This window comes from Gouania willdenowi, chromosome 8 (genome assembly GCF_900634775.1).
Source record: "Gouania willdenowi chromosome 8, fGouWil2.1, whole genome shotgun sequence".
Classification (NCBI taxonomy): Eukaryota; Metazoa; Chordata; class Actinopteri; order Blenniiformes; family Gobiesocidae; genus Gouania; species Gouania willdenowi.
The window spans coordinates 17,474,928-17,498,273 of record NC_041051.1 but is presented as its reverse complement, the minus strand read 5'-3'; the positions used below and the strand labels follow the sequence as shown (position 1 = coordinate 17,498,273).

Below are 23,346 nucleotides of genomic sequence, written 5' to 3'. Positions count from 1 at the left end.
AAGTCTTTATTCTTTTCCACCAGCCATCAGCACTGTTTGATATGTGTGAATGCTTGTGTATCTGGGTCAGGGACAAGATGCCCTGTGGATCATTGGTTGTACAGAGTAAAGTACACCAAGCCTCTTGTAAGACATCAGGAGCCTGTGGTGATGTGCAATTTATTTTTCTCCTTTCATGCTGCACCGTTTCTCCCATACTTACTCATGTGCTGTGTGACATGTAATTGCATGTCTTCATCACAAAGGACCTTTTTTTTAATTCACATTTTGCAAAGGTTTTTTTTCTTTTGTGTGTAACGTTTTAAATCAGTCTAACTATTGTTTTAGGGTTCACATTTTTCTGAGCGACACATCTTAGAAGTTTGTGAAGGTAATGCTGCATTTATGCCTCAGTTTAATGTATTTAATATATAAAAATGGAATTAACTTGTTTGAAGTTTTAGCTGATGAATTATGAGATTTGTTCAAGTGTAAGATTAAATAAAAAAGTCAAACAACTTCATCCTTTGACAGTAAATATTTATTCATTTATTTATTGAAATTATCAAGCAAAGAAATGTGGGAACGTGTTTCCATTAATTCTTTACCTCTTTTGCTATAGTTTTCATTACACAGTTAGAGTTGTTATTTGAAAAACATTCTCTTACACAAACTGAACAATAACATGACCTTATTGATCTATTCTGTTGATGTGGTTGCTTATGCTTAAATGACAACTGAGATTTGTTTAAAAATCAAACAAAGCTATTTGTGGGAACATAAACTAAAGTCGAAGGAGCTCTGGGGTTGGCGTCCCGGAGAGAAGACAGTGCACCGACAAGCACACTGTGTTCAAACACTCCTTTGTGAGGGCAGACAGTTTGGGGAATGAAGCACGCCTGAGTGAAAACAGGAGGGAGCGTAATCACTGTCACAGCACACACACTGACAACACCAGGCAGTGTAGAAACAAAACAGCATTCCCAAACCAGACATGTTAAAGCAGCAGAACTAAGTAACTTTTTCACTTGTGAGGGTAATACAAGTGTTTATGGGGTCACGGGGGGGGGGTCATTTCTCCCTGCTGTCTCTGGCCAGAAAACAGCACTTGAAACTTTCCTTGCCTCCGACCTGGTGGCAAGACGTCCTGCTTTACTGCAGCCCAATACAAACTAATGTTTGATTATGACCAGCCTGTGGCTGCACACGGCTGTCTACAAATTCACTTTTCCTCAAACTTATATCATGGCGGAGCCAGCAAAAAAAAGGCAGAGAAGACCTTTGTCCGAGGAGTAAGCAAGTAATTTATTTATAAAGAGCTTTTTGCAGATAAAATCACAAAGTGCTATACAAAGTTGTGGTAAAAATACAAGTGCAACATCATAATAGAATAATAAAACATGGGTTTTTGATATGGGATATACAATCTAAGAACTCAGATAAAAAGTGAAACTTGAATCATTAAAGGAGCAGTACAACTGGATATCGTCAGCATAAAAATGACAAGACACATTTTTAAAACCACTGATCAACTGACCAAGAGGCATCAGATACAGTAAAAACAAAACAGGCCCCAGAACAGAGCCCTGAGCTACTCCACATGACAGGTTGGACATAATAGACATGATGCCGTTAATAGCAACAGTAAAAGTTCTTCCATTTATATAAGAAGTAAACCACTATAGAACAGCACCAGAAAATCCCATCTCAGATTTGAGTCGATCAACCAGTATACTATGATCTACTGTATCAAAGGCAGCTGTCAGATCAAGTAAAACCAAAATTGTGTAACAACCAGAGTCAGTGGCCATCATCACGTCACTAGAAACTTTCAGAAGAGCAGTTTCAGTGGAGTGAATTGATATAAAACCAGATTGATATTTATCATAAAAATCATGCTGTTCCATGTATGAGGTTAGCTGCTTAGCTACCGCTTTCTTCCATGATATTAGACATGAAGGGAAGCTTAGATATGGGCCGGTAGTTTATAGGCTCCCCCGGATCAAGATTGTTTTTTTTAAGAATGGGGTTTACTATCGCATGTTTAAAGAACCTGGGGACCGAGCCAGATAAAGGTGAGAGGTTTATCAATTTTACCACCCAAGGACCAAAAACATCAAAAACAATTAAAAGCAGGGAAGTAGGAACAATGTCTACAGTGCTCAATGAGGGTTTCATCTTTCCTACTAAAACTTGAACATACTGTAGGCTGACAGGAGTGAAGGAGGCCCATGAGCTCACGGGCTGAGGCAGTGCACAAAGGGAGGAGTGATGCTAGCCCTGATGTCTTGTACTTTGTTTACAAAAAAGTTTTAAAAATTGTTACAGTCCTCCTGTGTGTGTACAGGCACATGGGACGGTGAGGGTGCAACAAGATTTTCAATAGAACTGAACAAGACCTTGGGGTCTCTCTTATTTTGCAAAACAAGATTAGTGAAATAAGCAGAGCGGGCGCGCTTTATTATTTCATTTAGCTTAGAGGAACGGAGCAACTCCATGCAGTGACAGCTCAGCAGCAATCACACACACTGTCGTCACGGCGCTGCGCTGGCAGTGTGTGTGATTGCGCAACAGGCACGCACACACACTCGCAACCCAGCGCTCCATCAGGCAGCACACACACAAATATCCGTCCATCTATCTATCCATCCATCCATCTATCCATTTATCCATTCATCCATTTCAGAGCCACTTTGTCAGCACACAAACAAACATCACACACATATTCCCACATCATTCATTTATTTTACTTGTCTCTCTTCCTCACACTGTTCTCATGGTCACATGGGACTACTGTATATGTGTGAAAGCCAACTAATGTCACTGTTGTAATAGGATTTTTCAGTGATCGGTTGCTACCTTCTTGGGAGAGCAAATGTAGCTGTTGGGTGGGGCAGGCGGCAGGGGGTGCGGAGTTTTTACGACAGTGACATAACCAAAACCTTTAGGGGGAGCGCTAAGCGCAAGTTACTTGGTTCTGCTTTAAAGGTGCAGTCCACAATCTTGGAAAGCTAGCATGGTTTGAGCTAGTCTTCCAGAGGCTGTAGAGCGGGGGTCACCAACCTTTCTGAAACTGTGAACTACTTCATAGGTACGGAAGAGTCTGAAAGGCTACCAGTTAGAAAAGCACGACTTAAATACTAAATGTTCATGGTTTTAATTTAATTAGAGACTAGGATAATAAGGAAGGCCTCCAGTAACTTAAAAAGGTAGGAAATGTTGACGTTTAAACATGAAACACTTTATTTCTCCTAATTTATGCAATTGTTTCACTTTCATGAAATTGATTTAAAAATATATATATATATATATATATATATCTTATATATCATCATTTTATATATGACATACCACTGACCATACATCAGATCTGCAACACTAAAAAAACATTTGTCACAATGTTTCAGTGAAAATAAACATGTAAAGATGGTTAATTTAATACTAAAACTGTATCAGCAGTGTTTAACTTTACTAAGTACTAACTACATCTGTCACATGTATTTATCTTTGTGAGTTTGAATTCTGGAAAGTAAATTATCTTTTAATGGAGCTCATTGGTGACTAGAGCTCCTGTTGATGACATCTGCTGTAGAGATTTGATTCTTTTAAATTATTTTTCTGAAAACATAATGTATTGGCCACTCTCAGGATGGAAGAACCAAAATGTGTTTCTGCAGGATTTCAGACTACACCATTAAATACATTCAAACCTGGATTATATATATGACAAGATTGGCTGGAATGAAACCCACAACAGGACCTATGCCAAGCTTGAACAAATATTTGCGCTTCAAACCTAAATTGTGTCGCTATTTAAACAACTGAATATTCTTGCAAAATTAAGCTACAACAGAACCCTATTTACCATAAACATGACAAATAAATCCAAAAACCCACCCAAAGATCCCAAATAGTGACATCCAATTGATTTTGTGATGTGATGCTAGTTCTGAAAGAGATTTTCTTTTTTTTTTAAATAGTTGCCGAGTGTACCCAACACACTGGCCAGTGACAGTAAATGGTTTAGATAAAGCGACTCTGGAGGAAGGTTTCCCACCATTCTCATGCTTGTTTGACTGTTTCTATAAAAAGAATCAGAAAAGTTTTATTGGCCAAGTACAGTTTAAAAACAATATGAGGAATGTGACTTGGTGAATGATGTAAAAAACAAACCAGAAACACTATAATAATAAAACCAGAAACACTATAATAATAAATAAGTGTATATTTGCTTTAATTTGCAAACAATTGCTTGAATAAATTATCATCTTTTTAAAAAATAAAATAAAAACTCAACTAGGTTTTTTTTTCCAACATTTCTCACTACACAATAAAAAATCAATAATGCTTGTTTCAACCAAATTTATTCCAGAAAAATGTCCCAGTGGGTGCCTCTTTTTCCTGTTTACCAGTTTTGATGGTGATGTACCTACTATTCCTGAATTGAGCGTGGAGGCTGTTTTTAGCCGATGCTGTGCTGTCATGAACGCGTAGATGAACACTTCTTCTTCAGTCTCTTCCACTGTGTCATTAGACAGACTGTGCTGTGTCATTACGGAGTGCAGACTAGGGCGGAAGCAGCAGGAGGACAAGTTTCATCTCCCTCCCTCGATCTCAAAAATCCACCTCTGCATATCCCACTCTGTTTGTCCCTTCATTCATCTGTCCATAATCCACTCCAAACTCTCCTTCAAGACCTACAGATAAAACATATCTACAGGCTCAGGTTTGAGGTTTTTTTTTTACAGCTATTTTCTTGTTTTATTATCCTGTCAAATGTTTAAACAGTGGAAAAAAAAGTTATGCACTTAAAGAGCTGCTGCCTAACGCCCATCTCTTACAGCAGTGTTTCTCAAATCGGGGTACGTGTACCCCAAAGGTTACACGATGGCACTACAGCAGGACAGAAGAGAGAGTGGAAAATTAACATATGTCAGTACAACTTTAGAAATAAATCCATTCAAGAGCCACTAAATCAATGTTTTTCAACCTTGGGTTTAAATGGGGTCACCTGAAATTTCAGAAAAAATTAAATAGTATTTAAAAAAACTAATATACATATTTTTTTTATTATTATTATTAAAACAACACACAATCTTAAACAAGCAGTAAAAAAAAAGAATATCTGAGCTCAAACATGATCAAAAACTAATTCTAGAAAAATATGTCTATGAGGTTGCCAGAAATTCTTAAAATGGGGTCACAATCCAAAAAAGATTGGGAACTAAAGCACTAAATACTGTTTCTTTCCACTTATTTACAACAGGGTACCCACGGTCATGAAATTCCTGGAAAAGTGAATTTGAAAAAACAATTTTCCAGTCTTGAAAAGTCGTGGAATATTTTAACTGTTCTGGAGTTAGTTTTGGAAATATAGCCAATTTTATTTTAATGTTTGAAATATGTTAAACCCCCAAAGACGTTAGGCGTTATCTCAAAGTGAAAGTGCTGCATACTACAGCTGGCGTATGCTAAAAACCAGGAAATCCATACGCAAAAAAAAGATCTTAGCGCTATGGAAATTTGGTAAAATATTTTGGAAAAGTTTTGAAAAAAATTGTGAAAAATGACAAAATTAGATTATTTAAAATGTTTTATTACTTGTTCATTCCATCTTTTTGCTCTATAATTAAAAAAAAAAAAGTTTTCTAAGCAAGATGTTGTAGTTGGACAAAGAGGGTACTTGGATTCAGAAATAAGAGAAAGGGGGTACTTGAGCCCAAAAATAACGACTGTCTTACAGTAAAAAGTACTTAAAGTCAGTGCTGCACTGAGAACTCTGGTGATGTCTGTGTGGGTGACTCAGGGGAAATGTATTTACCGTGCAAGCTGGGAGTTTCAAACTAGCCTGTGGCAACTTGTGCCAGTATAGATATAAAAAAAAAATAAAATAAAAAAAAGCAATCTTAGGTTTGCCATGAAACTTGCAGCAGCACCTGGACATGAACCGAAAGCATGGATGGATGCATTGTGTTTTCCTGATAAACTCTTATTATTGGTAATTCTTCGTCGAGGGCCACAGGCGAGCCCTCACACCCACTCAATATCTTGAAAAATTGAGAAGGACACTTTGAAAGGTGCAGGTGTTTGAGCACTTTACACGTGAATATTTTGGATGAAGTGGAGGTTAGAGATTGTGCCTGTTGGCTCAAAGCCTGGACTTTAAACCCACACAGGCTTCCCGAGAGGACTGGATCCATCATTTCCTAACCAGCATGGGTTTGTCCATGCACTCTGGTTTCTCCAACACAGTTTACATACCCTGGTAAATCTGGTGAATTATTTTCCCCAAACACTTTAGTATTAGCACGTGATTAATTATTTGTTCATCTTTTAAAATGCTTTGTGGTCATTTCTGATTATTATTCCAAAATGACTTTGTGTTCTCAGTAGTAACATGCATGTGAACATAAATAATGCAGATTTAAACCAGAGCTTCTTATGGTGATAAAATGAAACTGTAGATTCTTCTTATTGCTTCATCTTGTGTAACCATTTACATTTTTATAATGCTTTTGCCAGATTTTTCCATCATGCTATATTGCCCAAAGGAGCAATTTAGCATGTGTGTCCTAGTATCACTAACTAATATTCTATGAGTTTTTAATAACTTCCTCTTACTCATGCTACTGTTAGATTTAAGATCCAATTTCTCTTTCTTGGAGCTTCGCTGCTTATTGAGTAATAATTCTATCTTACATCACCCACTCTCTTACTATGAAATAGAAGCGCCTCAACCTGGAGAAGCATATCCAGGGCAAAATGACATTGGAATGATCCTCTTCTCCGTGAAGTATTTCCCACCTTTTCTCTTAAGAAGATGAAGGAGTCTTTCAGTACTATGATAGAGGAAGTCAGCGAGAGATGACTGGGTTGGGGATGCATTGGTTAAATGGTTGGTCTCACTGAAAGAGGAAAAAAATAAAAAAAAAAACTTGCATATTTAATGAAATCTATAGTCATAGCTGTCCCAAAGAAGCTTTTCAAAGGAAATGTAGCACATGAAGATAAATTTAATCAGCTCGGTGAATTCTGTCTCAGTTCTCATTTCTGCTCAAGATATAGGAAGATTTGCTAGACACTGTTTTGTTTGAGTCTTTGTTTTGCATTTTCTCTGTGTACCTGGGTGGGTTTTCTTGGTTTTTCTGACAGTTTTTGGAGGGATATCTTTAATCGAACTGATGATATCATTAACAATATTGATGTCATAAGTATTTATGGAGATTATACAATGGTGACCGCTCAAATCTTACAGTAAGTGAACGTGAAAAGGAGGTGAATGTAGATAATAAAATGTAACGAAAAAATAAATCTTGAATAATTACTGTGTGAATAGTAGTTAGCATGTCCACCTCACAGCTTGGGGAGGACACTTGGGCCTTTTTTGTGTGAAGTTTGCATGTTCTCTTTGTGCTTGTGTGGGTTTCTCTGGGTACTCCTGCTTCCTTCCACAATCTAAAGACATGACTTTTAGGTAGATTGAAGTCCTTGGATTGCCTGTAAAAGTGAATAGGGGTGTGAGTGGTTGTCCGTTTGTGTGTGTGTGTTGCCCTGCGATGGACTGGCGCCATGTCTAGGGTGTACCCCTGCCTAGCGCCTGACAAAAGCTGGAGATAGGCACCATCAGGGGCTAAATACGAACCAGCTGGATCTCAAGTGGGCTGCAGAGTTCAGGCTGGAAAAATTAGTAATTTGAAAAATAAATGTGCCCTAGTTTGCTCTTCCACGTATAAATGATAAATATATTATGTAAGGCACCATCAATATCCAAGCAATAAGGGACCGATTCAACAGAGTCAACAATTTATGATTAAAAATGACTATTATCATATGAGAGGGATGAGAGATGATTTTATTTGTCATCATTGCACATGTTACAGAGCAACGAAATTACATTTCAGTTTCATCCCGTCCAAGAAAACATGAAAAGGCAATCACATAACATTTATAATATAACATGGGAGTACAGGAGCAGGAGTACTGGGTTTGCCACAAGGGCGGCACCCCTTATTTAGATGAGAAATGGGATAACAACAATGGGTAAGAAGAAGAGGTTAAAAAAAGGCAAAAAACAAACTATCCCCTTGTAGAGAGGGGCAGAATTTGGGATCATGAAAAAACTCTTCAGCAACATTGCAACAGAAGCCAACATACACCACATTCAATTCAATGCAACAGCACGTTAGCACAGGGGATGGGTCTTTAGGATGGGTAGTTCACAGGTCAGCCACAGTGTGGCGCTGCCCTTATTGTGCGCCCCCTACTGCCAACCGCTGGGAAGGAGGAGGATATGACGTATATATAGGATACGATGTACTGTACGTACGGGTAAACTGCATGCCCTGGCACGTATTGTGTATTTGGAGGGTATAAGATATCCACAACTGAATTATTTGGTGATTTACATAAAGATTTGTGTTTTTGTGGCATTTCTACTATTTCGTGTTGGCCAAATGTTCCAAAGTCGACCCCCAGACCTTGAGTTTGGCACGTGTTGTAGATGGATTAAAACTAGTGAAGTTGGAATTCACAAAGTACAAGCGTGCGTGTATGTTTGCGTGTGTTCACGAAAAAAAGGAGTTGACTAAACATTATTGAAAGAATGTTTTCAGTACCTCATTTCAGTATTGAGAAATAATGACGCTTTCTGTTACACAGACTGCATTCTGTGTTTACAAAATGTGGATGAGTGAGGGGAGCTGCCTATTCTGTCATTTTTCTTAAGATCTGTACAAATGTCAATATATTGTTGTGACGGCTCAGTGCAAAGTTAGCCATTCACAGGTTGCACTACTGTATGTATAAGGTATGTTTGCTCCTATATCGTAATGTGAGAGTGCACGAATGAGAAAGAGAGAGATGAAAAAGCTAACCATATCTCTGTTACCATGACAACCAAAGGGAAAGCAACATATCATCCCCTAAATGTTGCCAGAATGGTGTGGAGGTGGGTTTTTTTCTTCTTCTTTTTGGTGGGGTGCTGCAACAGCGAGTCACTGTGGAACCCTACGAAGTCCAAACCCACAACCTCTTCCTCTTCCCCTCCCCGCTGACAGGAGAATAGACCGCAGTTGTTCTACCTCTCTTTCATCTGTCCTCATGTTGTGAAGAGACCACCAGCATGCCAGGCCGGGGGTTTTTTCATCCTCAACCTGAGTCATTCCCTCCTCCCTCCATAGGATGAAAGCAGCGCTCCTGAGTGGTCTCCCTTGAGGTGGTCAGACAGGAAATACGGTCACCTACGGCCTGTCTGATTACATGCCTGTGTTGTAAGAGCTGTCTGAAGAGTTTCTTTTTGTAATTTTTCATTCTACAGTCTCTCCACGAGAATTTATGTTAGACGTGAGTGCTAATAATACTAATGACCTGGCCGTGGGTGGATAGTACAGGCCGATGCGTGTGTGTGTGTGTGTGTGTGTTTCTCAAACAGAAGGGTGCCAGAATAGAAAGGGAGAAAGATCAGTAATTATGGCCTCCCATGTTCAGCAGAAACATCAGAGGGAAGTAATTTGTTGCTCTATATTTAATCAGTGGAAATTATGAGACTGACTGCAGCTGTCCAACCTATAGTCTGGCAGACGAACATAAACACAATTTTCCATTAGTGGTTACTTCAGCACTGCCTTATTTCCATACCTTTGTGTGCTCAGGTAATGATTAGCACCCTTTCTATATCTCCGCCATCTTTGCACTTTGATCCTCTTGCTTTTTATTCCACATTTCTGTGTCCCAGCTTTCCACTTTGTGCTTGACTCTGTCACTGAACTGTTTTATTTCGTCGGTCTCCTACAGCACTTCCTGCATATTTCTATTTGTTTTGCACCCCAAGTCATTGAGCTCTCATTCACCTTACTGCCTGTGCCTTTATCCCTCCCTCAGGGTGCAGGTGGAGTTTTATGTGAATGAAAACACTTTTAAGGAGCGCCTCAAGCTGTTCTTCATCAAAAACCAAAGATCCAGTGAGTGACCTTTGTTTGGGCTTGTAATCTGTTTCATCCCGAGTTTAAAGGGTGATATCCACTTTTTGACTGTTTTCCCACTGCACATCTGTATTTCACCCACTTCAAAAACAATATAAATGCAATACAAATACAATGACAAAGTGATAAATGGGTATGTGATCATCCTGAAACCAAAACCTTGGAACAATTCATTTGAGAACTTGTAAAAAAAAGTAAATCAGTTATAATCCTTAAAGAATTTTTTTTAAAAAGAATGTAGTTTGTATGTGGTCTTCTTGATTTTCTAACAATTCTTTGGCAGAAAAAAAAGTCAGTAAAATGTATATTTATCCATGACAACATTCATTGTCAAACAAGTCAATGACAAGTGCCTCACTTTGAAATATATATTGTTCACAGACTAATAAATGCAGTCTGCAAATTGCAATAAGTGTGAGACTGCAGAGAAATTCTATACAAGTAACATGTTGGACAGGTGTTGGTTAGCTTAGCACAGCATAGAGCACGGTTTATGGATAAAAAGTGTAGGTTTGTGTTATTAAACCAGCTTGTAGATTCAAAATGTTTAACCGGGATGATTAAAAACAAAAACAGAGCTTTGTTATAATTGACTACTAAGTGATCTGATAAGAATTGTGCATTGCTAATTGTAAGAAAACTATTCTACTTAAAAGCAGCATTTTAGCATAGCATTTCACAGAATTTTACATGTACATGTAGGGCTGGACGATTTTGCCTGAAAAAAAAATTTGAGTTTCGATTCCATTTTTTTTTTCAATGCACTTAAAAATGACTGCAGACATAAGATATATAGTCAAAAGGGCAACTTTATTGCTGTGATTGTCCTCAAGAGTTACAATTCATAGAACAATTCCAAAATAAAGAAAAAAAAATGAGGCTCTGTCATTCAACAATTTCAAGCTTTAACCCAGGTTTAAGCAAAAGTGCAACAGCAACTTCACAGTAGCTTAAAATTTCTGATTAGGAAATCAGAAAACTACATATTTTATAACATAACATTACAATAAAAAAAACTCTCTCCTTAGCATCTCAGCATAGTGTGAATAAAAAAATTAAACATTCCTGTGGCACTCACATAGCCTACTCAAAGCGTAAGCATTCCGTCCGCTCTAATTGTGGACGGAACGCAAAAAAGTCAAAAAAAGTTATGGTGGGGGAAAAAAAACAGTAATTTTTAGAAAGTTTTTTAAACTTGAATTTGCAAAATAAAAATCGTTTATCTACAAATATAACGATAAACGATAAATTGACTAAATCGATTTTTTGCCCAGCCGTATGTACATGTTATCAATTTCTTAGAACAGTAAAATGTATTAGCTTCGCTAAAGATATTCCAAGCCTGACACGATAAAAATGTTAATCCATTTAAAAGAAGATAAATTGGTTTATTTGTATTTTTTACAAATGTATCAGCTGTTGTTTGCATTAATGCCTTCTCTTCTTTTAAAAAATTGCAGGTCTGCGGGTACGAATGTTTAATTTTGCCCTGAAAGTGCTGAGTTGCCTCCTTTACATTGTCAGAGTCTTATTAGACAACCCACAAGAGGAGAGACAGGACTGGTAAGAGAACGGGTGATAACAGATGCCTAATGAGGTGAAAGAAAGTGAGTGCGAGCGTGAATGTCTGATAGCAAACAGAAGCGGGAGCTAAATCGATGAGATAACACTGTGTGTAGAGGATAAGACTATGATGTGTGTTTATGGGGGGGGGGGGGGAACGAAACAGTCATTAAATCAAACTTGTTTGTGCAGGTCAGGCTAGTTTGATTGAGAGATCTGTGACATGCATAAATGATTGTTTTTTTTTTTTGCGTTTGTTCCTTGTAGTGTGAATGGAGTAAACTGCACCAAACAAAACACATCTTCCCGTCACTGGAGTGAATTTGATTGGTAAGCATGCAGTTGTTTTTGTCCTTGCAATGATCCAGTGTGGACAAAAGTTGATATGAAGACAGCAGCCAGAAGAGAGACCTGAGGCTACATCTTCTGCTATTGATCTAATTGTTGGCTGGTGACGCTGGCTAAGGTCTGGCTCCATGAGGAAAAGGAGCCTGACTAAGTGAGCTCGGGAGAGAGATGGACCTCCTCCTGCTGCTGGCTGCTCGTAGCATCAGTGGTGACAACATTTATGGCAAGCAGCCATGGTGATGAAAAGTTCATTGGCACACACATCCCAGAGGATGACTGGCTAATGGACTGAAAAAATTATGACAAAGTAGCAAAAGGGAGTGCGCATATCAGATATAGCTCCAAAAAACTGGTTTAATGAATGACTAAATGATCATCAGTATTGTAGCTTTTGGATTTAAAACTAATACTTTACTTTTTTTGTAATGTTGCATCTGGTGGTGTGGAAGGAATCTTCGGGACAACTGAATTGCAAATATTATGACATTTATTGTACAATCAGAGTCCAAAGTGTCAAAACCTGCTGAGAGCAACTGGCCAGATCATTGCAAACACGACAATTTTTGCAAACTCCTAGCAAGCTAGTGCCTGTATAGACAAGGGTAAGGTCATACAAGAGGGTCATATCTCTAACCTTAGCTCTAGAAATAGTTGGAGAAAAAGACAACCTATAAATCAGTGAAACAGGGAGCTTGTTGTTTGACCTCCAAGTTTAAATATATATGAACTGACTCAAAAATGAAGGCCTCTAAGCTCTTTACTATGATGTATTGAAAACAGTTAACTTTAGCTGAAAAGAATATAAACCTTATAATATCAGGATATCAAATTATTTGATACACTTCAGTAATCTTATGGTTCTATATACACTAACTGTCAAAAGTTTTAGAACACCCTACTTTTTCCAGTTATTTATTGCAATTTAAGTCGTGCAATTCCAATGAATAGCTTGAAATAGTACAAAGGTAAGTACTAAACAGCCAGAGGTAAAAAAAAAAAAAAGGTTTGGTTACCAAAAACTGAAAAATAATGTACATTTCAGAATTATACAAATAGGCCTTTTTCAGGCGACATGAAGTGTGTTAAGAATTTAAAGCTGTTCTGCAGCAATGAAGGTTGGATCAGCCTTGAAAGCTGGTGCTACTAATTCCTACAGGTGTTCCAACTTTTCTTGGTTCCTTCCAACTCCCTCTGTCTACATAAAAGCAGTGATGGAACACACTGTGGTACCAGACCCTCATGAACATCAGGTGAACAGTGTTGTTCATGGATTCCATCATTTCATTTTCAACTCAAATTGCTTATTTGTTCTATGCTTTCATTTCACAATAACACAATAAACTGAATAAATGTCAGTAAAAAAACTGGAAAAAGTGTGTGTTCTAAAACTTTTGACCGGTAGTGTACATTACATGAATTTAATGATATGAATTAATGTGTTGTAATATGTTTATTTTTGTCACTTGTCCACGCTAGGTGTTTTTGATCATGTTACCTTTATAAGGAAGTGTGTACCTATTGTTCGTGCTCTGTCTAACAAAGGGTTTGAACCCAAAACGTTACACTCTTCATGAAACCAGTTTTTTGGAGCTATATCTGGTGTGCGGACTTATGTTCTGCTACTTAAGCAGCCATGGTGAGCCAGAAAAACACAGCCTCCTCTTTACAATTGGTCAGTTTAAGATTAAATTAACAAAGTGACACAAGTTGTGTTAGTGATCTTGTCTGTTTCTCTTCTTTAGGCAAGATTTAAAGATTTTCTCTCTTTCTTAATAGCCTCTGGTTTATTTTGTGTCTTTCCTGCATCTGACAGTTATTCTCTTTAATTCCGCTCTGCAGGAAACTGATCATCTGGGTTGATAGACCTCTTCCGCTCTGGACTCTGCAGGTCAGACAAATCAATGTCCTTTTTTTTTTGTTGAATCTAGGCTTCTATTTCTTTCTTCTTCCACACATGAATGCTCACATTCATTACTGGCTTGCCTCTAGTAAATGGTGTAAATAATTGTAAGAGTACAAATGTACATAAACAAAAGGTGACGAAAGGCTATGTTTTATACCTTAACTTGTTACCTCTGGAGCTCAAAAACCAGCACGCCCACTGATTCCACCTACACACTCCATTCCTGCAACTTCTAATGTGTCCCTGCTCTGTGTCTGCACCATCACCCCCCCCCCCCCCCACACACACACACTTGTTTTGCAGGTGCTTGTGGCTTTCATCAGTTTTTCAGAAACTATGTTGCTGTTGTACCTCAGCTACAAGGTTAGTCCCCTCATGGCCCTGGTTTTTGTGATAGCTGTCGCTTAGATGTGAGCATGTGTCCTCATTTGCTCTAATATTGAGAAAGCACCTCAAAGGGTATCAAGGCCAGCTCAGCATTTTCCTATTATGAACACATCAGAAAGGCTTTAGGTGACCTCCCTGTGTTCAGGCAATGGGGGTCCAAACTTTCAATGGTTTCCGACCTTTGATGCCGGACACTGTAAGCCTATGATGGGCTCACTGCAGATTACTCTGGAGGCCTTAGCATTTAGAGCTGACTGAATCCTGTGGACATTGACCGTTGCTGTCCACCTACACCAGTCAGACTCAGGCCATTCATTCACAGGCAGCCGACACATAAAAACACCCAGGCTGACATTTTAATTGAACATCAAGGCTTAGTGGAAGCTGAGTAATGCTCCTTATTCTCTCAGAGGACACAAGAGAGTTGTGTAACATTACACATCTTGATCAGCTCTTTGGTGCAAGAGCTCATCAATTTGTCCCGCTTTCTGCTAGTGCAGCCTGGTAATCCCTGAAGGTTGCCTAGACAATGGTGTTTCCTGACCCATGTGTGTGGTTTGTGTTTCCAGGGCAACGTTTGGGAGCAAGTATTACGTGTTCCCTTCATACTGGAGATGATCAGCGCCATTCCCTTTATGATCACTGTGAGTGGACGGATGCGCACTAATGGGTGCTGAAAACAGGCAGCCTGCAGGTCATTTAGTGGTTGAAGCTCAATCGTTCCACAGGATCTACTTCAGAATATCAGGAAAACAGACTACAAGCTGTTTGATAGAAATAGAAATAGAAATCACATACATGACATATTCAAAATGAATGTAAATATAAATAGTTGCAATAATAAGAGGAATAACAATGGTTGTGTATTATAAAATGATCTGAAATTGGAAATTAAACACCTTTTTATAACAGTTTGGTAGAAAATGTGACTTTACATGGAACCAAAGCAACTCTGTAGTATCCTCTCTTCAGGTTACTGTGTGTCATACACAGGATGTTCATCATGAATTGAATTATATTCAGTTGATACACAAGTTAGCACAACAATGGTACAAAGTTGCTTTTCAGTGTTTCAGCCTGATACGCAAAGGTTATTCAAACAGTAGATACTTGACCTGTAGGGTTTACCTGACAGTAGTACGACAAGTGGACACCCTGACTAACTACATGGTACTTATAGATAATGGAGGTTTTTCTCCATGGATTCTTACATGTTAAAAAATCCTAAAACAGTGGCAACATAACATTGTTTTTGCTGTGCTCAGTCATTCATCTGTCTTCTTTAGCACTTGGAAAACCTGTTCAAGACACAGACTGCTGAGGATTCCCCAACTCACTAATTTCAGAGAGCAAATTGGGTCACAGAGCTAAAGATAATCTTATTTTTATAAGAAAATATTGAAATGTGGTGATAGTCGGCCTTTTTTTCCTTTTTTCTGGTGATAATCTTCCATCGTAGCTCTTAGTAAGTGCTATTTCATGCAGTTCGAGTGATTACCACATCACATTTTCTGAATATTTCTGGAAGACGTTAACTGTGACGACTTTATGAAAGTGTAAATAAATAGCAATTGCTGTGCTGCATTAAACAATCCATAGACCTTAGCAATTTTATCCCTAACATAATAATAAAAGGTACATCTAAGTTTATCGAAGCCTTTACTGGAGTCATGGTTAGTTTCGCTGTTAAACTTATAATGATGTTGACGCACCACTGGCATTGCATGATACAGACATGACATGCTAAACTAAGATTAGCTACATTTGCATCTGCTTGGGTCGTGACTCGCAGTGTTGTCAAGCACCTGTCCTGCTCATATTCATTCCTACAGAAGATTACATTTACATACACATTTTGGACTGAAGCATAAAATCTATCATTATTAACACAAACAGCTCATAAACAATATGCTAGCACAAATATATTAGCAGCATTAGATCAACTTTTCTTTGTCTCTTACCACACAAGATTTAAAGCTGCTGGAGACAACAATAAATTAATTGAAGATAATTTGTTCAAAAAAATAAAGTTTGTTTCTAATCTCTACAGTAAACACTGAGTGTATTGATATTTTTGTAAAAGTTTAGCGCATTGCATTGTGGGATATGGAGTTCCATAAACGGATGCATAGAGATGTTTTTGTGTCATTCTTACCGTGATTTATTGTGATTTCCCCCAATACTCTGGCAAAGGGATTTCCCAAAACATTTTGTTATTTTCATGGAATGAAAGTCGTGGCAAAACAATTGCAGATTATTATTTTAAGGTTTTTATGGAAAGATCTGAATTCAGCCGGAATTGAATGTATAAAAAAAATAATACATTTTTGTTTATTTTTGTTTTCAAAGTGAACTGACATGTGTTTTATTTGTTTATTGGATTAGGTTCGGGCTAGGGTTAGGGTTATAATCACAGTGCGGAGTTCAACTCAGTACGTGACACCTGGAACAAACGAAATAGGAAATTATCCTTGATTTATTGATTTATGAGGCCTACACTGTGACTTTACCGATAACCCTAACCCTTGCCTCCACTAGCTTTAAGGTTAGATATCAATGGATGTTAGAAAAAAAAAAAAAATCAAGCTAAAAATTGTTTCTTTGCAACTGTAATTAAATACGTTTTTTGGTGAAGTGAACTAAGTATTAAAGAAATCATTAAAATTATTAAGAATAATTTGCAAATCATTTTTGCATATACATAATATATAAATAATAATGTATTTTGGACAATTTATATAAGTAAACACAACTTATTTCCCATTTTGATGTCTGCTACAGTAATGAGTGAGAATGCGGATAATCTCCACAGACATACGCTCACAGTTTCTCCCTCTGCCTGTTGAAGATAAAGTGTAAAAATGGTGATGGAACAGAGAGAGACTAAAGCTTTCTTCTCTTCATAGGTGATTTTGCCCTCCTTTAGAAATCTTTTCATCCCCGTATTTCTCAATTGCTGGCTGGCCAAACATGCCCTGGAAAACATGATAGTAAGTAAGGCACTACGTGCAGTTTTTCTTCATTTTTTAATTTTTTAACATCTCTGTTGTGTGTGTGTTTATTTTGTTGGCATGAAATCGCCCATCTGTGTTTCCCGTTTCAGCTGCCCAGTTTTATTCTAAACACTCTGCTATAAAGGTAAAGCAGAGCATTTTAACTAATAACTCTGCCTTGTTCTTGAAGCTTTTTAACACGATCTTGGCCTCCATCTGTCCAATGAATTCCAATAAGGTTACTTCAACCTCTTTAATCTCCTGTCGCCTTAACTGCTAGACCTCCTATTAATTTGCTGCTGTACATACTTTCACCAGAGCTCTTAAAAGCTTTAGACACATTGTCTTTTTCCATTCATTAAACAATGCAACACTTCCACTCTGAATTGTTTATCTGTTCGTCACCCTGCAGAACGATCTCCACAGGGCCATCCAGCGGACGCACTCAGCCATGTTCAACCAGGTGGTGATTCTTATCAGCACGCTGGTCTGTCTCATGTTTACATGGTGGGTACCCTCACGGCTTCTGTCACTATAACACACAATGACACATGCATGGAAGAAGTGAGGTGGAACAAGTTAGACATTGAATGGAGGTGGAATAGGAAGCAAAGGGTGTTACAGCCCACAGGAGTGAGGATGAGGGGAAAAGAGTGTGTGATTAGCAAGCAACGGTGTGATATGCGCAGTCGGAAATTAGATCAGGGAGAGGAAGATGCAGCTTTCAGAGAGTAGAAAGGTATTTAACCGTGACAGGAAGACTGCCAACAATTGCTTGAGTGCACCGTTTTTGGTGTGTATCGTACTCCTGAGCTGCCCATGATGAGCATGGATTCAAATCTCACTGTTGCAGGGTTGACATTTGCCTGTTGACTCGTTTATCTCTGACAGGGTGTAATCACTGCAGCTCCATATTTGTCTTTGAGCATAAATATATACAAGTTAAGTACAAAGGTGCTCAGGCATGCATCCCCCCGTGTCTGCACGTATGTGGTCACAGTTATAAGAACAGGTGTGAAAAACAGTCCTCAGTGGATATTATTCCCCCTGAGCAGCCTGTGAATCCTCCTTCACAGTGACACTCACTTCCTTCCTTTCCTTGTTTTGTGTCCTGCAGCATCTGCGGTATCCAGCACCTCGAACGGGCGGGCAACAACCTGACCCTGTTCGACTCGCTCTACTTCTGTGTTGTCACCTTCTCCACTGTGGGCTTTGGAGATGTCACCCCTCAGATCTGGCCCTCACAACTCTTGGTGGTCATTATGATCTTTGTGGCACTCATTGTGCTTCCTATTCAGGTGAGAAAATAGGGCATACCCTCAAACTCAGGGGAATTTTTGTAACCTTTTTACACTTTTGTGGCAGGAATTGTCCTGCTAAAGCACCTAACTCACATTTTTAAAAATGTACCTGAATGACATCCAATGTGTTCTAATAAAACCTCTGATAGGGGTTTACTCATAAATTAATGTCACAAGTACTAAATGCCGCTTGAAATTTTTGGTTTTTTGCCTTGTCTGCACATGCTGTTGAAGGTCAACACGACATGAAGTGAATCTTTTTACGACAGCAATACATGTTTTTATTACTGTAATTAAATATATGAATGTATTTTACAGTATAATTGTGACCATCACCAGCTCTCCCTAAGGAAGGATAAAAAAAAACTTTATTAAAGGGAGAATATAAAAAGAGAGGGCAGTGTTACACCTCGGTGAGGAGGAAGGGAACAGGGAAGAGGGAGTCAGGGTTGGAAAATGGAAGGGGTGGGGAAGAGTTGACTGTTTTTATTATTGACTCCCTCAATAACACTGGGTTTGTTGTCATATTGTGTGACTTGAACGTTGGAAAAGGTTTGCACATTGCATTGTGGGATTTGTAGTCCAATAGAGGAACGCAAACAGTTAGTCTACTGGAGAAATGTTTGTACTTATTGTACCTTTATTTGTTGTGTATCGACATTTGTTTTACCAACATTTTTCAATACAGGTTAATAGTGGCAGTTAAAAAAAAATATTTATGTGGCTATGCAGCTTTAGATTCAATGGCAAATTCATGAACAATTATTACTTTCTGGTACTTTTTACAGTCTTAAACTCCTATTTTTATTTAAGGATCTAAAATGTTGTGTTTCTATAGCAAGGCAAGGGAAATGTACTTGTTTAGTACATTTGGAGATGCCTCAGGGATCGATTTTAGGCCGTGTTTTATTTAATCTATATATGCTGCCTCTTGGTGATGTCATCAGGAGGGACAGCGTGAACTTCCACACTTACGCTGATGATACACAGCTGTATATCTCCATGTCTCTTGTTGACGCCAGTCCAATGGATGCTCTTTTTAACTGATATCAAATCCTGGATGGCAGAACACTTTCTCCAGCTCAATCAGGACAAAAATGAAGTTTTAGTTCTCGATTCTGAGGCCCAGAGAGAGAAACTTTTACCTAAACTTTCAACTGCATCTTTGATTCCCTCTGAACAAGTTAAAAACCTGGGTGTTATAATAGACTCTGAGCTCAAAATAAAACAAAATTAGGTTTTTATCATTTGAAGAACATAACCAGAGTTGGCCCTATTCTCTCTCAGGCCAACACAGAGATGTTAACGCTTGCTTTTATCACCAGTCGGATTGACTACTGTAATGCCCTGCTTTCTGGTTTTCCCAAAAAGACAATTTCAAGTTTACAATTATTACAGAATTCAGCAGCACGTGTCCTGACAAAGACCAGGAGGCAGGAACACATTACACCATTTTAAAATTGCTGCGTTGTCTCCCCGTGTGTTTCAGGATCGATTTAAGGTTCTCTTACTGGTTTTTAAGTGTCTTAATGGTCTTGGGCCTTCTTACCTTTCAGAACTACTTTTACTCTATTAGCCTTCTAGAACCCTGAGGTCCTCCGGCGCTGGCCTTTTAGTAATCCCAAAAGTCAGGAGACGCACACAGGGTGAGGCGTCGTTAAAGTTTTACGGCCCCCGTCTGTGGAACAGTTTGTTGAAGCACCTCAGGGCTGCTGAGAACGTTCATGTTTTTGAAAACAGGCTCAAGATCCACCTTTTTAAATTAGCTTTTAACTAATTATTTATTCATTTTAGGATTGTTATCTTTTATATTTTTATAGTTTTACTATAAAGACTACTATCCCAGATGGGATGGGTGCAATTTGATCGGCTTTAGAAGATTAAAAATCCAACATTTACACAAAAGTTATAGCAACCCAAGAATTTTGGGAGCATTTAGTGTAATGCAGTAGTAACCCATTGAACAATGTTAATCCTTATTGGGTACATTTGGTTGAAATGTTGAAGGCGAAACCAATTACTCCAGCTTGTTTTCATTTTCAGTTGAGTTTTGCTTTTGGTATTTTTAAGCATTTCTTAAAACAAGAAGATTACTGCTACCTAAAGCTCATTTATTTTTCTTTATTGCGCCCCTGAACTCTGTCTCGCTATCCCCAAACACGTTTTTTTGTCTCCCACTTTACACAACCTCGCAATGTCTCATTTTCATTGCAAGTAAATTTACAACATTATATTTATTCAAGGTGCAACAAAGGGCTATTAAAATGTGATCCTCATCCGCATTTGTCAGAAGAGCTCAGGACAAAGTATGGGAGTCACCATTTTTACACACACACACTTTGCAGAGGGAGCAATAACACGTCTCAACAAATGCATGAGTTTTACTCTATTCTGTTGGTATTTTTAACAATATTGAAAACCATTGATTCCTGGGGTATGTCATTGTGTGTGGATTGGAAAATGTAAAGGAAAAGCATTTCTTGTGGAAGGTGCCATTCCGCAATATAGTTTTACTATAGTTTGGCTGACATGGTTACTATCAGTGTGGGTCAAGTTACTTGGAAATAGTAATTAGTTAGTTATTAGGGATTACTCCTTCAAGGAAATAACCGAGTTACTTTGTGATTACTTATTTTCAAAAGTAACTAAGTACTTTAATTACTTAACTTAATATAGTTGAGTTACTTTCAGCCTACAACCGTGGCTCAGTGGTAGAGTGGGTCGTCCAATATCCGAAGGGTTGGCGTTTTGTTGTGACCTTGGGCAAGACACTTTACCCACATTGCCTAGTATGTGTTGGTGGTGCGGTCAGAGGCACCGATGGCACACCATGGCAGCCTCGCTTCTGTCAGTCTGCCCCAGTGCAGCTGTGGCTACAATACTTGCTTACCACCACTGTGAAAGAAGAATGCACATTAATGTAAAGCGCTTTGAGTGTCTATGTCAATACAAATCCAATGCATTCATATTATAATTAATTCTATTCTTGTGGCATGTTCCACATTAAACATTTTTTCTTTTTGAATCTTGTTTTATTTAATTTTTCAACACTACGCACTTTGCATCAAGCAAAAATGAAGTTAAATGCAACAGATTCTGACTTATTTACTGCACATTCCACCAAATTTTAATAGAATAAAACAACTCTTGCTTCTATTAACTTACATTTCTGACTTTCTCTGGAGCAGTTTGAGTCTGACGCCATTTTTGGTCGGTATTTTTTCTACAATGCGTCGGAATGATTCAGAGTCTGCGGTGAAAATTGGCAACACGTCCTCGACAATATAGCCAGCGACGAGCTTCGAGAGTTCGGCAGCACTAACTCCTGTCGCTCTTAAATTTATTTTCACTTGAAAATATGATGATGTTGCGTAGCTTACGTCATTGGCTTGAGTGTACGGTTACGACTGGGTTTAGTGCACTATAAAACGCAAGACACCCAACAAACAGTAGCGATACATTTTCATTTAGTAACGCAGTAACGCAGCCTGCTTGCGGGAAAATAACTGTAATAAAATTATTGTTTCTTCAATAATAATCCCTTACTTTATTAACATTAATTGGGAAAAGTAATCAGATTACAGTAACGCGTTACTGCCCATCACTGGTTACTATGTCGCCACCTCCTCTCTCTCACTCACCATCTTTCATCCATAAATACCACTTGACATTTAGAGACTGACCCAACCCCCCCCAGCCCCATTGCCGAACCGACTCTTCTATGTGTGTGTGTGTGCATCCATCTGTCTCTAATCTCTACCCTGACCAGTCTCTAGGCTTCTCATGACAGAGTGAGCACTCCAGGACTGAGATTTTTGTTTGTGTTGTTGTTGTTGTTATTACTACCTTCACTAGTTTTCATGTAGTGGCACCTTTCCAGGGTGTACCCCCACCTAGCGCCCCATAAAAGCTTGAGATAAGCACCAGCAGACCCCCACGACCCTGAAAACGAGCATGTGGGTCAGGAAATTGGATGGATGGATGGTTTTCATGTATCTAAAACACAGCCCGAAGTGTTCATCCTGACTCAATGTTATTATAAACAATTTATACCCTGAAAAAACACTAAAAAACGACATTCTTGAAATAAAAAAAACCAAGCATTTTGATAGATTTTGTGTAATTACTTTTAATGTCACTAATCAATTACGCTGTATGATGCAGCTTCTTTAAAAACAAAAAAAAGTCACTAAATGATTCAGCTGAATGTTAGGAGAGGTTTACAAACTTGGTAACCTTATTGACTAAAAATGAGCCACAAGTTTACAACTTTTATTTATTTATTCACTTACAAAACTTCAATGGGGCCACATTTCCAGCTCACATCAAGCACATGGCAGGGTCACCGATCAAGACAGCCAAAAATTCACACACTTCTCCAGGAAATCTAGAGACTCCAAACAACCAATCATCACTGTTTTAGACTGTGAGTAACAGAGTAAAGCTCCACACAGATCAACCCCTGTCTCCACTGATGGAATCAACCCATACAGCCATTTATCATGTAATGCAGGAGTGCTTATTAAAACACTATTATTTATGGTTGCAGATTTTTTGGTGGATGGGGGAGGCTGAGTGAATTTGTTGTGAGTTTAAATTATTTTCACGCCAGTTTCCTCCCACAATCCAAAAACATGTATTTTAGCGTTTTTGGAGTCTCTACATTGTCCACAGGAGGGGAAAAATGTTATTTGTATGTGGATGTTTGTCTTTCTGTGTTAGCCCTGTCATTCGCTAGCGTCCTGTCCAGTGTGTATCCCACTTTATGCCTGCTGTCAGCCGTGACAGGCATCAGCAGACCCCAGAGACCTCATACAGGCTGAACCAAGAAGATGAATAAATGAATGAAGGGAGCACATTGTAATACAGTATGTGTATTTGTTCATTCTTGG

General features: G+C 38.4%; 1 protein-coding gene across 3 annotated transcripts in view; it reads left to right on the top strand.

The window, feature by feature from the left end:
• The window catches only part of kcnt2b (potassium sodium-activated channel subfamily T member 2b), a 61,564-nt gene that overhangs the window by 16,738 nt on the left and 21,480 nt on the right, over positions 1 to 23,346 (top strand). For 2 of the 3 annotated variants that reach the window (XM_028454894.1, XM_028454893.1), the window contains exons 2-10: positions 9,859 to 9,938; positions 11,420 to 11,522; positions 11,790 to 11,852; positions 13,710 to 13,758; positions 14,077 to 14,136; positions 14,730 to 14,804; positions 17,067 to 17,150; positions 17,566 to 17,660; positions 18,271 to 18,451. In XM_028454894.1, the coding sequence (XP_028310695.1) occupies positions 9,859 to 9,938; positions 11,420 to 11,522; positions 11,790 to 11,852; positions 13,710 to 13,758; positions 14,077 to 14,136; positions 14,730 to 14,804; positions 17,067 to 17,150; positions 17,566 to 17,660; positions 18,271 to 18,451 (790 nt within the window). The remainder of the gene's footprint in view (positions 1 to 9,858; positions 9,939 to 11,419; positions 11,523 to 11,789; positions 11,853 to 13,709; positions 13,759 to 14,076; positions 14,137 to 14,729; positions 14,805 to 17,066; positions 17,151 to 17,565; positions 17,661 to 18,270; positions 18,452 to 23,346) is intronic. The other variant, XM_028454895.1, reaches the window with a different exon arrangement.